Source organism: Aphis gossypii, chromosome 3 (genome assembly GCF_020184175.1).
Source record: "Aphis gossypii isolate Hap1 chromosome 3, ASM2018417v2, whole genome shotgun sequence".
In the NCBI taxonomy this organism is placed as follows: domain Eukaryota; kingdom Metazoa; phylum Arthropoda; class Insecta; order Hemiptera; family Aphididae; genus Aphis; species Aphis gossypii.
The window spans coordinates 48,295,833-48,311,212 of NC_065532.1; the positions used below are offsets into that span (position 1 = coordinate 48,295,833).

The following is a 15,380-nucleotide window of genomic DNA, read 5'->3' on the forward strand; positions in this document are numbered from 1 at the left end:
ATACTTAAATATGAGCTTATATATGACCCAATAAACTTAAAAATATACACTAAAAATAATTTTTGAAAAGGATTTATTAGATATGAAAAAATTGTTATTATTGGACATTTTAATATTATAACGAATTATTATAATACAAATTTCTTAAAAATTAGGTTTTGAATGTTTTGAAAAAGATATATATTATATTGGTACCTAAATAGGTATTTATTAAAAAATTGTTGTTGCTAATGCAATTTTATCTTTGTGATTGCATTGAACTTTTAGATGTTTTCGAACGTTTTCAAACAGGTAAACTCCTATTATCGGCTAGAATAGACTTATATTTTAGTATTTTAGCCAGAAACTTGATTTTTAAAATTATTAAGTTTATATACTAATTAATGATGAAACTAAAATTATTATATATAAATACATACTCCATTTATTAAAATTGATATATATTAAAAAATAGGTAGGTGCCTAGTTAAAATCATAATAATTACAAATAAAAAAATAATACAATGTAAATATTTATGATTAAAAAAATATTTATTATATAGACCAGCTGTTTTGATGTATATAGGTAGATATAATTTATACAAATATTATATTAATTTTTACCAAATTTTACCTTGAATTAACTTTTCTTAGTAAATGCATCTTAATTAATAATTAATTAATATTATGTGTAATTCAGTAGTCCTCTATCCTCTCATAGTTAGATGATAATATAGCCATATAGCTTATCTAATGTATTATAATTTATAAGAGAGTCTATTTTATCAGACTTAAAAGTTGATAACACTTTTTCTGTACAATATAAGAGTAAAAGTTGTGCATACTGATTTAATGTATTTCAACTTTTAGTTTTGCTGGTAGCAACCACAATGATCGATGCTGAGTGCCGTTGGCTGGACTGCCACGAATACTCAGCCGACGGCGACGATTGGTGCCAACTACTTGGACTCGGCTGGGAGGTCAAAACTTGGCGTAGGTGTAAAGGATTGTTGGAAAAATCCGAACAGTGTTGCAGGTAATGCAATTTTAATTGCAATTTTTTTTTAACGCATTATATTATTTTAATTTTGTTTTATATTATTAGTATTTATCAAAATTACTAACGATCATTGAATTATTGTGATTTCTTTTTTTTTAATACAATTAAAAAAAATTATTAAAAACTACTTTGCAACATTATGTTTTTCAGACACAATTAATATTTATTTATAAAATTATACCAGGTATCCTAGTAGTTTCTTATTAAAATATAATATTATGATGCAATTGTGCAACTAGTGCAAGGATACCTTACCCTGTGTGGCAAAACAAAAGCTTTAAAAGGGTATAAGTGCTATTGCAAATTAGTACTATAGCCACCAAGACTAGATTATTCAGTGTCAAATTTATAGCGGGCTAAAGTGGGAAGTTTTGTCCGGTTCCAATGGTAATAGTGGTATACTGGTAAATGGGTGACGCTCATGGTATAAGGGTGTCTGAAAATATCAATAAAGCCAATAATATAATTACTATAAAAAACGAAAAAAAAAATAAAAAATACATGATGCTTACCATAAAACGGTTATTTGAAGTAAATGCTTCATGTATGAATGAGTGAGAGAGTATATAATCTCGTAAGACTTCAACAGAAAATTTACACATAACATATAATTATAATTTATAAATTAAAAATACAGTTTAAAATGTAAATTAATATAAATTATAAAATAATTTTGTTTAATCATTCAATTATTAATTTCGTGAGATTTAAACAGGTACCTATGGTATGTATAATAAAATTGTTTATTTATTATTTATTGGTGATTTGTAGAAATCCTTTAAAATTCATCTCAAAACCCTTGAACTGTTTAATGTAATAAAGACGACTAGACTCCAAAATACATCTTCACTTTTATGTAGAAAGAATAGAAAAAATCTAGCAAAAGATCAAACTATATTGTTTGTAGAATCAATATTGTTGTTATAAGATTTAATAATCCTATAGGCCATAATAATCTGAACTGTTGACAAAGTTGGGTTTTTTAAAATTAAATTTGTTTTCTATAAAAGTAGATAACTGAGGAATATTGAATAGAAATTATATAGGTACTTATATATTATGACTATATTATTTTCTATAAACTATAGAAATAGATTTAATATGTTTAACATTGGACAACAAATATAAAAATAGGTAGCTTAAATAATTTATCTCAAAAGTGTATTTTTTTTAAATTCATATAGGTACTTAATCATTATAAATATTTAAAATATTTAATACCAAACTGTATTTAAAAATATTGCATGCACTGGATAACAAGTGATATGACAATAAAGCTAAAGTTAAAATCACTGATTAAAACAGGTACGTAATATATAAACTCATATAAATATATAAATACATAATACATATATAAATTCATTAACTAAATTTAAATGTACTGTGTAGGTATTTAAAAGATAAAAGTAGTCGCAAAGCTTAATTAAAACAAGCTATGGAATCATTCAATAAAATTTGATTGACACTAAAATACATAATTTTGTGTTGTGCTTGTGAGTGTGGGTAGTTGTATAAATTTATAATAATTATACTTAGAATTCTCATCCTCTCATCCGGCATTCATATTATTTCTTCAATGGATGTTCCATTATTCGGAATTGATTATTATTTGATACCGTATTTTTTTTATACAACTATCAAAGGAAGAAAATATTAAAATCACATTAATATTTCACAAAAGTAATAAAAAACGTTTATGTTTATTCAAATATAAATGGGATGACATAAATGTTTTTATAAGTAGACATATTATATTTAATTTTTACAAATAACTTAATTGTAATATTTTCAGTAAAAAAAAAAAAAAAAATAAGGTTTGTGGCAGGGCAATATAATATATATATAATAAATTATAAACTAGCAATATTAATTAATTAATATAATATTATAATGCCATAATGATAATAATATGTGTATACGTTTTGTTCGTCATCATCAAATTATTTTATTGAAAATATTTGTCGATAGAATTATTGAATAAAGTATATTGCATTAATATATAAAATAAAAAAGACCATCTTAAAACGGGTAGGTACAATACGAATGGAAATATTTGAAATCCTTGTTTAATTATTATAATAGATACTATTAGGTAATAATATGAGTTGGACTAGGTATACATGTGTAAGTCAAGAATATAATTGTATATGCGTAAGTATATTACAATTTTTGATAAACTTTGTCAATATAATTAGGTACTAGTACTTGAAAATATTTCATTATTCGAATTTTTATATACCTACTCCGTACTCGACTATGCTACTCTTCACTTGACGGCTAGTGCAACTGCTAGAAAATGATAGTCGATGCGTGTCAATAATGGTTAGGGAGAAATTAATTTTAGATTCTTATAGTGGAGTGTTAAATGAATTGAATTTAAATTAAAAAATATTTTAATATTTATGTTGGTTTTTTGGGATCAAATTAGATCTAATTGGTATTTTTGGGATGTCAAAAGTGGAAATGTTTAGAAATAAATAGAAATTCTTTAGGAAAACTAGTTTTTTATAATAAAATTAATTATTTTATTTAGTTAAGTATTCAAAGTTAAAATTGTTACCTAATTTATTAGTTACATATATTTGCAATTATCTTGTAGAATAAAATTCATAGGTTTTTATTATTATTATCTTATAAGTTTGGAAATCTGATACAAGATTCTTCATAATTAATGTTTCTTTAATGTAATAAAAAAAATTAATGTTAAGTCATAGTAATTTTTATAGAGGTTTACTCTCTGTCTGCCACCACTTCTGCATAATTTGCTATTATTATTTATTTATAATATTTACTTTGTATAATCAATTCTATTATAATATTATAGTCCGACGCGTGCCAGAAAACCCTTTAGTTAGCAATCATTTCCGCTGGCTATTCCTCACACTCAGCATGTTAGGAATACTCTACCTAAGGAGTAATATGTATGATGTCATATATAATATAGCCAGTATATATAATAATAGAAGGTATAATATAATGTATGCATTTTTAAATTGTAATAATTAAAATACATCGCGTGGAAGATTATTTAAACCGGAAAAGTATAAGTTAAACACTTACATTTTAATGAATAAAAAAATTACTAGTTAGGTACTTATAACAATTAACAATGTATGTTAATGTCAGTTATTTTGAATTTGTTTATTTTTTTTTTAATTAAATAGAGAAATAGAGAACGGAATATTTTTGAAACATTTATACATTTATTATTCTTATAGAAACTACTCATAACTATAAAGATATAATATAAAATTATTAAAATCATGGAAAATACGAGTAGATATAATAAAATATACTAATTACAAATACTAGACAGTAAATGTGATTGAAAGTCTAAGAAAAGAAAAATCAAAAATATCGAAATTACCTAAATCTTTCAACACATGCCGCGGTCTAAATAAAATTACACTGTGTTATAAACTGTGTAAACATAGAGACTAAAAATGTACCAAGTATGCGTGGTGACAGGGGTATATAATAGTAAAAAAAAGTCATCTGTTTATAATGTGCATAATTTTGTTGTACGAGTAGTTTCTTATCTTGCAATGGTCAATAATTTTCTGTGATAGTTTATACCAATTGTACAAAGGCTCGTGGGATAACAGAAAGAGCATAATCACAAGGTATCACGTTTAATGTTAACTAGACATTAGATATAGTCTATAATCTATGTAGATTTATTATTAATTAAAGAAATTGAGCTTTAACAAAACATTGATCATTTTGAGTTATATACAAAGTTATTAAGAAGAAACTTGTAACATTTTAAATCAAAATATTAACGGCAACGTCACCATCACGGTTGTTGACAGACTCACAGACATACTGACACACTTACAGGGTACAGGTGATTATATATATTAGGTACATTGTAAAACTGTATGTGTATTGTATATAGAATACCGGCATACTAATACTTTTATTTTTGTAGGGAAGGGTTTAGGATAAAGCACATCATATTATATCGTTTATAAATAGAAGACTACGTGAAGTTGATTTTATAAATATTGAACTGTGTTCCGTATTAAAAATTATAATATTAAATAATATTGTACGTGCGTAAATTGAATTAAAAATTTAAAATAATATTTGTTTTTGTTGTAGAATATATTCCTAGAAGAAAATACTTTTTTATCCAACGACCCATCTTAACGCTTAATTTTAAACACCAGTCCTTCCACTTACGAAAATCTTGAACACAATACTTGGTTAAACAGCGTACAGAGTAGATACACCTACGCGATGGCTAACACACCGCAACTACAGATGACGACGAACCTCGCGTAGGCTAGACCGTGTCATTTGCATCTTTTGACTGTACCTTTTGGCATTCATAAGTAATGCGTCCTTTAATTCATTCGGCGTTGTCGACACTTCTATCCCTTCCTCGCAATTTCCCCAGTGGTCAGTTTGGCATCCCGGACGATCTGTGGTCTTGGGTAATACTGTTAGTACGACCGACAGTCTGACACAATCCGGCTGCATCGTGGCTCGGGACATTGCGAACTGCTCTTGACCGGTGCATGGGCCCCGTGTACCCAGCTCATAACACTGTCCGTCGATCCAGCGGGCGAGTGAGGTTGGCTGCCAACGCTGTTGTTGCAAACCCGATCGCTGCGACATCAGTGACAACGAATCGGTCAGGCGGCGTTCCTCAGCGCAATCGTCCACTGTACAAATGCCGTGTCTATAATGTGTAGACGCAAAAAGCATTTTTATTATATATATATAAACAAAACAAATACATAAAACAATACTACATGAAAATATAGTGCAGTTATATAATAACTGTTAATTGGAATATTTTCAAATTTACTGTACTCGGGTTTATGTATTATAGTTTCTAGTTTTCAGATCGTGACCTCCTGGGAATTTTTAGTAACACACACACCTAACCTAACCATAACGGTCAAGATTAAAATAATATCTAGCTGCTAAAATCTTTCGAACATGAAAAAACGGGTTTATTATTATTTGTTTTATAATTGAAAAGATTGATCCCATCAAAGTCACCGGATTTCCTCTGCCGATGTTATGGTTTGATAATATATAATTGTATAATTGTTTTTTTTTTTTACTATTTATAGTATTAATTGCTGTATAACAGGATAAGTTTTAATACAAGGTATATAAAATAAAGTTTTATTAAATAACAAATAATCGTGTAAGCTAATAACACCATAGGGTGGCCTTGACTTCAAATAAGTGAATTTAGCATTACCGAAATGATTTTTTTTGTTGATATCCAGCACCTTCAAAAAATAATTAAAATATTTTTGGCTACAATAAACTGACTCTAAATATACATTTTTTGTAAGTACATTTATTCATATGTAGAAATGAGAGTGTAATTTTAGATATTAATCTATTCTCTAATCTTGTGTATTATGTTGTTAATTGTTATATAGGTACATTTAAAAATAGGCGAAATTGCGGACATATTCGAGGGGTTCACCATGACTGACATTATGAAACACAAATATTTTAAGAACGCATTTTCAATGAAAATGTATTAGCTAAGGAAATGCGAAGATGCTATAAGTTTGTGACATGAGAATGTTTTCGGAATAACTATACGTGAATTCCGTAGATTATTATGGTTGAATACTATTACGTAATTCGTATATGCACCACAAATAGCAAAAGTTTGAACATTATGGTCGAAGGACAGGAATGGTAAAACTGCGTGCACAAACCTTGTTTGTGAACATGTTTATCAATAGAAATACTAATCTATCGTAAGGGATGCCTAGTCGGTCGTTACGCATATAATATTGGCTAAAATTCTCTATTAGTTTTAAAGATTGTTAAATTAATAACAAATTAGAAAACAAAAACGAGTATAATTTATAAAATTATACTCTAATACATTTCGTTTTATTGTATTCAACAATTGTGTTTGGACCATTAAACCAATCGGATGTAATACATTTTATTGTTTTCAAACATTAATTTCACTTTCTAGTTTACGAAGTAAAAACAGTATCTAATAAAAATTTAAGAGTAAAAGCATCAATCATAGTGATGTTCATACTAGAAAAAACCAATACCACGTACATATAGTATATTTGTTTAAACATTTATTTAAATTCATTTTTTATTTAATTAGCATAATAATGGATTACTCGTAAAATAACTTAGTTTAACACTATTTAAATATTATGTAAAAAATTGTTCTTGAAAAAGTATTATGCGTGTGGTAGAAATAGAAGTGTTCCCAGAAAATATTCAACAAGAAATCAAAGTCTATTAGCGTATAAAAAGTGCTTTTATTCAATAAATATACGTATACCTGCTTATATGTAGAGTTAAATTTTAAAATTAATTTAAAATTTAGCTCAATGGTTATATTATGACATGTGAATTTCCTTAACTTCGGAAGTAATAGTACAATATTTATGGAAAAATAATTTGCATGCAGGTAATTAAAATTAGATTATATACCAAGCGGCAAGCGTATGTAATAATTGTTTCTGAAATAAATGATTTATTTATTAAATAAATCATGTGTTGGATTTTAAGATGGAGGATATATATTATGCTACACAGTATATAGTATTATAATGTATGTTGTATAATATATGTAAGGCAAGCTAAGCTTAGGAGTGTATCGTTTGTCCCAAAGGTCATTAATCCAACACACGGCTGTTGGGCCAATCAATTTGAACCTTGAGAACAATCACCATGCGAATATAATATGTATAGGTAATGGGTATTAGATTAATTATAATATATTACAAGCTTCAATGGGTATACCTTTTTAACCAAATTTATCCCTTCTCTATATTAATTTTTTTTATTTAAAATCGATGAACATGAAACTAATTTGGCCAGGCAGATTTTTGGTTAATTTTAAAACTTGATTGATTTTACTTAATTTTGTAATCTAATTATATTTTAGATATTAAATCTCACTTTTTTAAAGTTATAACGTCTTAATTTGGCATTTATAACGACAATTATTATTAATAACTTATATATAGTGTGCATATTATGCAATTATTCTCGTTAACGATTTTATACACGTGATAGCCAGGCATATTTAGTATTTCCTCGTGTTAAATTATAATTTATACAACTGATCTTGAATTGAAAATTTTTTTGAGATTTATCAAGTTTGGCTTCATTAAAATGATGTTTCTTTAAAATATTATAATACAATTTGATTGCTTATGTTCGCTCAATTACATGTACTTATATTAATATCAAAGTTGGGAAAGTCAGTTTTTTTTTCAATACAAGTAAAATAGTTAAAGTTAAATTAATTTAGGTAATGTAAAAAACTAACAAAATTAGAACGTATGTTAGTTTTTGAAATTTTTCAGATTTTCAACTTAGTTTGTTAGAAGTTAGAAATTAGTCTTTTTATAAAACTAAAAATATACATTTAAACCCCGTTTATTAAAATTTATATAATTTTAATACAAATAATTTATAAAAAAAAATATATATTTTTTTTGATTACTGTTCATTATTCCTAATAGTATATTACTTTTCCAAGTTAAAAAGTCCAATATATCCTGAGTTACCTTCCTAACATGAGGCCCTTATAAAACTACCACTGCAGTCTTATGCCAAGGTGAATTATGTTTCCTGCATTCCCACTATTTCCAGAACTTATACCTATATAGTATTCCGAAATAGTAAAAGCAGAACGAGAGTAAATAAAAGATCCAAATAGACCGTTAATGCCCATATACTATACTATATTACATAGTCATTGTACTCGCCTGGCTCCATATGGCGTTAGCACGTGATCTATTGGACATGGACCCTTTGAGTACACTGGATAGCATGGTTGAGACTGCTGCGAGTTATAGTCATCATTGCCGGAACTGATGACGCGTACGTAAGGGACTTTACCGTCATCATAACATTTGCAGAACCCGTCGCCGTACTCGTCGATAGCCAATACGGTGTTAGCATCGGCGCAGAGCCGATTACGTCGAGCCGTTTCCTGATCGTGGCAAAACCCGTCACGTGGCCAGTACACGTCTGACTCGCTGCATCTACGTCTCTTGCATTTGACTCTCAACGGACGTGGCTCCTGTAATTGAACTTCGTCTGACACTTTTTCCAATACCAACCACTGTCCTATACACACACTATTTTATAATAACACATTATGAATACATCAATATAGTGATATTAACACTTAATAACAAAAATAATAAATAATTAATAATACATTGTTAATCATTTTTTTAGGTAAATCTATTTAACAAATTTCGCTCAAAATCATTTGTCTGTAAATGCGGAGGATTTTATTATACCCAGATCAACGGTAGGCAACTGTCAGACCTCGGTAGGCAAGAAACTGCACTGTCAAAATATCTCGATTAGATTATGAATAATTATGACGATAATTTTATTAATTTATTATAAAGGTCTGAACAATTTTTTTTGGTCTGGTCTTCATTTATTTACTATTTTAATCTTCCAGAATCTAATAGAAATTACTCACCGATCTCTAACCTAAATATTTGTATAATAATAGTGATTAATATTACCCGAAATTGTCAAGCTTAAAATTAATCGATCTTTCTATTATTTTCTATTTTACATCAGTAAAATTATCTGTATAATACAAATACTGCAATTACAATGACTAGTTTTATGTATTTCCACTTCTTAAAACTACCCATGAACACATTTTTTATGTAAAAAGTAAACACAAATACAGATTTAACAAATTCTTAAAACCAATATGACGTATCGTTATTCTTTAAGATTGGTATTCGACATTCGTTTTAATTTGTTCAAATCAAAATATGTCTTGAATTATGAAGTTACCTAATCATAAAAATAATTCTTGTAATTATTGTGTACAAAATTATTTTTTTTTTTTTAACCATTTTTGTAAAATATTTTAAATGTCATGTTTCTACTTATTATGATAATAATATAGGTACTATTTAATCAACGTCAACCATTTAAATAAATAATAAAATATTCAATTTACGTGTGCCATCACTAAATATTCACGTGTAATAGCCATCATATAGAAACAGAGTTGAAATAAAAACTATAAAAGCTATTAAAACCTTCCAAATATTAAGAAACCTATATTGACAAAACTTTTATTAAAATAGTCAAATAGTTTTTGAACCCATAAAGAACAAACAAAAAAACGATATTTTATATATACCTATATAAACATTCAATAGATTTCTTTTAAACATAAAAGTTTGACTTAGAAATTATTTTTTATTAACTAATATAACTAAGTACCTAACTACTGATTAATTAGCACTACGCTTAACTGAAATTAAAAAATTACTTAAGTACGTGTTTCGACAAGCTGCAAAAACGACATGTGTATGTGATAAAAACTATTATAGTATGTATTATAATAATTAATGACGCAACGCATTAATAACTTTTTATGGGTTCACAATACTGAAATTCTTCATTCCTCAACATTTTCATTTCAAAACAAAACCGATACCATTACTACTTATTAAAGATGAAAAAAAAATAGGAAAACTGTAGAGAATAAAAATTGTTTTTCAAACCACTAGAAATACATTATTATGTACACTTTTAAATACACGATATAATTGTACACGTAAATCAATCGACATTAAATTATATCCAATGCCTTCACGTTCAATGCCCTTAAACTAGCTATACATAAATAATGAATCAACGTAAACCCTTCTCCTTATTCAAGTCCTCATATCTCTACCATGCACTGGTTGTCCTTTTATGCTATGTGGTTAAGCGTGTATAATAAATTTATTTTTGAAATATAGCTTAGTACCTACTGTATCTAGTATATTACTACGAAAATACCAAAACGCATGTCCTTTTATTTTTACTTGATACGTTACCGCTCAAAGGTACGTATGATTTTTAATATTTACCTCCTTCGTATATCAACCATTCATTTAATATTCGCCCGCGCACTATAAGACTCTTCTTATATACATCGTATATTTTATATTAATTGTGTTTATAAGTAAATAAATAGTGTTACTTGAAATATTAAAGTATCATAACAATATGTGTGGGTACAATATTATATAGATATATGTATATGTATATAATTCATTTCTGAAGTGTAATATGATGTTTAATATGAAAATTAAATAATGTTATTTATTCTTAAAATTTGTCCTTGTAATTGCTTTGTACATAATTTTAATTTATACTACGCCTTTATTTCAATGTGCATTGCGTGTATCTAATTAAAGTCAAAATATTATTTAATTATTTATATTCAGTGCTATTTATAGTTTTACTCAAAGTGAATCTATGATTAATCGGAAATGTAGATATACTAGGTAACAATCGTTCAACATGGTTTATATTAAACTGCGGTTCTAAAATAATATTATAGTTAGTGGTCTTAAATCAGGCAGTTATGAAAGATAATATAATAATAGTAGGAATAGGATTTTATGTTGGGAGCGAATAGCGATTTAACTAAAAAGGTTTAACAAAATATAACGTACTTGTATTGTTTCTTAAGTCTTCATTATATGATCGTATTGACATATATATCAAACGTTGTGGTATTGTATCCACACGTATTAAAGATAAAAATATGTCAACAAATCATACAAATATTTGATAAAGATATCTGTAACTATATATTATACAAGTATATAAGCTATAACTAGGTATAACAATTAAAAATAAATAATTAAATTTTTTAAGATGCTAAGAAATACGTTTTTTTTTAAATTATAGTATATTATTTAGATCTATTAAAATGAAATGAATTATATAGTTACAAAAACTTCAAATATAATTTGAAACAATTAAATACACTTCTTAGAATAAGAACAACTTAACGAGAATAATTAAATAAAAACAATTTCTAAACTTCGAGTTGTTATTACATTTTAATTTTTAAAACAATCAAAATATTTTAACGAAAAAATATCATTGTAAACTTTTGAAGTTAACTTATAACGTACTTTGTTACAACTTACAACCATGAAATAAAGTGTTTTATTTTTCGTAAATATCATTCTTCAAATAAAAATTTGAAATAGTTTTCTGTTATTCATCATAAATACTTAAGCATTAATAATAATATTAAATAATAGTAATAAACAATAAGGGTTACTTTGTTAAATATTTAAACATGGTTTTAAAATTTAAATAATTATAAAAAATTGACTTGATTGATATTAAATAATATAGATAATGTAGATTATAATATTTAAGTACATTTCATTGCATCGCGCGTCAGAGTTTCATTTCGCTAAGCTTTAATTAAGTTCCTAATATGGCATTTAGTGATATAAAAATCTAATATAGGTATGTTGTATGTTCATAGTTATAATTCTGCCATTCTTAAAGTATACTTATTAGTATATTTATTATTAAAAACCTTAAAAAACTGCTATAAACTTCAATGAAAAAATATATCAATATAATACACCTAATGTCCTTAATTGTTCACCATTTGATTATCATTTTTAAAACGAAAAGTTAAGATACATTGTTGAAATGTTAATGGGTAGATATTTTGAAAAATCTAACTAGGTACCTACTAATTTTAATTAAAATAAATCTCCCCCTTGTATGTGAGATTTATTTTTCATGGTTTGCTTACATTGTATTTTTTTGAATTAAAAACAGAAATATGTAACGTTATTTAATATTTTTGATTAAATTACCGTCTACGGTCTACAGCTTACATAATTCATTACTCGGTAGTTTTAATAACATAACTTTTAAATTATAATAATTAAAAATAAGAGTCAATAATAGGTATATTCTCTTTGGATTCTCTTATAGTTGTATAATTATTTATTGGCGGAAATTGTTCAAGAATGAAGGTATAAATATAAATAATTTATTTACACGGAAGATCTTAGGTTCTTGATTATTTATCTTCACGTAGGTATCCTTTAACTACACGGAATTAACTTTATACTTAATAGTTTTATATTTGTGAAAACAATACCCTTGAACTATGTTAAAATTGGGATTACGACAATTACGTATTTACAGTTGTAGGTTATGCACGTGCAATTTTTAAGTTTTTTTCTGTATATAGTGTATATTGAATGGTTAAGATATGTGGATTACCTTTAATATTACAGTAGTATATGTAATTTTTATTCAATGAGTAATGGTTATAAGTATGTATATTGTTTTTAGACTTTGTAACACAATACATTATTCTTGTTAGATGATTATAACTTTAAATGTATACGATTAATTTAATCATGTTTAAAAAAATATAAAAAACTATTTTAAATTGTCAAAAGAATTATTTATCTAATGAATTTTCAAATTTTATAACCAAATTATGCGTATTTATTATTAAAATTACTAAAATTACTTATCATTTAATTTTAATAAATACATAGTTTGATTTTCTAACATATTCTTATTATTTTTTGTTAAAATGTATTATGACTATGTATTAATATATTATATACCTATAAGGTTTAATTTAATTTAACATTTTATTAGTTATTAATATTTTTTATTTAGTTTCAAGATTTAATTATAGATACTAAATATTTTACGCATTTAATTTAACACTTTTCAACCATTATAATAGCTGGAATAATAACTGTCTAAGATTTCTATTTTTATGTTCCATATTCTTATATTGTTTAAGTGTTTTAATTGTTTAGAACTCAGGAAATGTTCAAGGCTCAACCATTTTAATTGTGTAATCGTTAAATCGTGTGCTTAACCTTTTTTGCAAAATATAATCATTGTTTTTTTTTTATGTAAATTTAAATTAATTACAACTATATTAATTAGAAATGAATATGTTTATTGTACTATAAAAACCTTATATAACCTTATACGTTAAATAAGTTGGATTTTAGCCCAAGATTGTGTTTACATATACATGATATAGGTATATGACTAAGTACGACACCAAATTTCAGGGGTGAAAATGTTTGTTTTTTACCATGTTAATTAATTTAAAATTTTGTAAACAAACAAATTATTCTGAATAAAATAGTTCATACAATTTATTTGCTTATTCTATACATTAAAAAAATAATATTGTGTAGTTACCTATTAGTTACAACATACGACTAAGTGCAGTATAATATATTCATAAGTTTAAATATATACATAAAATATTATTATCTAATCTTTTCATAGCTTTTATTTAGAAATAATTAATAAATAATTCAATAGTAATAGTCATTTATTATTTATTAATATATATATGTTGTTTATATTATTTTTAATTTTAATATGATCAAATAAAATAAATAATAATTTTGTTTACGAGGTGTTAATATTTTTGGTAGTAAGAGATAAAGAAAACGTAAAAAACGAAAGGCAATAATTATCGTCGATCTTATTGTTATAGTATCGGTATGTAATATGTATATTTAAATTTTTTTTTAATTTTTTAATTAAAAATTATTAAGTAATTTCATCTAATAATATTTAATGTGTTCTGTTCTTAATGTAGCCTATTGGTTTTTTATTGTTTGTTTTTAAATTATAAATAGTACATGAAAACAATTTATGGGCCTATGTTATTAATTTGTTGCTTTATATTGTAATTTGTATATTTTTTTTTATTTAAGTAAAAAATTTTTTATTTCATATTTTTTTAAAAATTATTATTATTTATAAAAAATATAAAAAAACGGGTATATAGTTTAACCACGTATAGTGCGTTATTAAAAATACACGTCTTATTACTCACCCTCATCGCACGGTCCTCTAGTCAACAAGTCCCAACAGCGGTCTTCGTAGACAATTTTGTTCATTGACAAACACTTTTCGTAAATGTATTCTGACGGTTCGCGCGGGTTCGGTATAGTCAGATCAGCTAAATAATAACCGAAAACATCCGCCGACGACACGAATATAATAAGTAAAGAAACAAACATGGCGTTAGGTAAATTAGTCATAATAATATTATGCTCTATCGTTTACAGAATCACTACCTACTAAAGTATAGAATAAACGTATTGAATAAAAAATAATCTTAAATCACAATAATTTAAACTCTTTTCGTAATATATATATAAGTGTGTAAAAACAAAAAAAAAACTGTACGAATCGCACCGACAGCTTGCCGATTCGAAACGATCGAATTTAACGACTAACCGTAATTTATGTTTTACTTAAATATCGCGGTATTATAATATAATATGTACGTTCATTAATATTATGTTATGCTCTGTGCGTCTCCCTTCCACGGTGAGAATATTGGTCGGTTAGGTTACACACATGTACGGCAGGGGGGCCTTGAAGCTTTCCCGGGTTTTTGAGACAATTACTCACCATATTATGTGTACAATATTGGCCAACCGTACTGTCATATACACCGTACTACCGGGGTAACATAGTATACCACAACCCGTGTAAGAGTCTCGCGAACTATTTTCTG

At 26.0% G+C, this 15,380-nt stretch overlaps 1 protein-coding gene across 3 annotated transcripts; it reads right to left on the reverse strand.

Annotated features, from left to right (window-relative positions):
• Positions 1-1,024: 1,024 nt before the first annotated feature.
• On the reverse strand, positions 1,025-15,133 carry LOC114122859 (uncharacterized). 3 transcript variants are annotated; one of them, XM_050202805.1, is made up of 5 exons: positions 14,691-15,133; positions 8,770-9,133; positions 5,361-5,726; positions 1,552-1,619; positions 1,025-1,475 (listed from the first exon to the last, which is right to left on the reverse strand). In XM_050202805.1, exons 1-4 carry the CDS (start codon positions 14,896-14,898, stop codon positions 1,580-1,582), a joined length of 978 nt encoding a protein of 325 aa, XP_050058762.1. In that variant the 5' UTR covers positions 14,899-15,133; the 3' UTR covers positions 1,025-1,475; positions 1,552-1,579. The 3 variants fall into 3 exon arrangements, with proteins under 3 accessions (XP_050058762.1, XP_050058761.1, XP_027841434.2); XM_050202804.1 differs by lacking the exons at positions 1,025-1,475; positions 1,552-1,619 and adding an exon at positions 2,347-2,673; XM_027985633.2 differs by lacking the exons at positions 1,025-1,475; positions 1,552-1,619 and having other exon boundaries at positions 2,689-5,726; positions 14,691-15,130.
• Between the last annotated feature and the right edge of the window lie 247 nt (positions 15,134-15,380).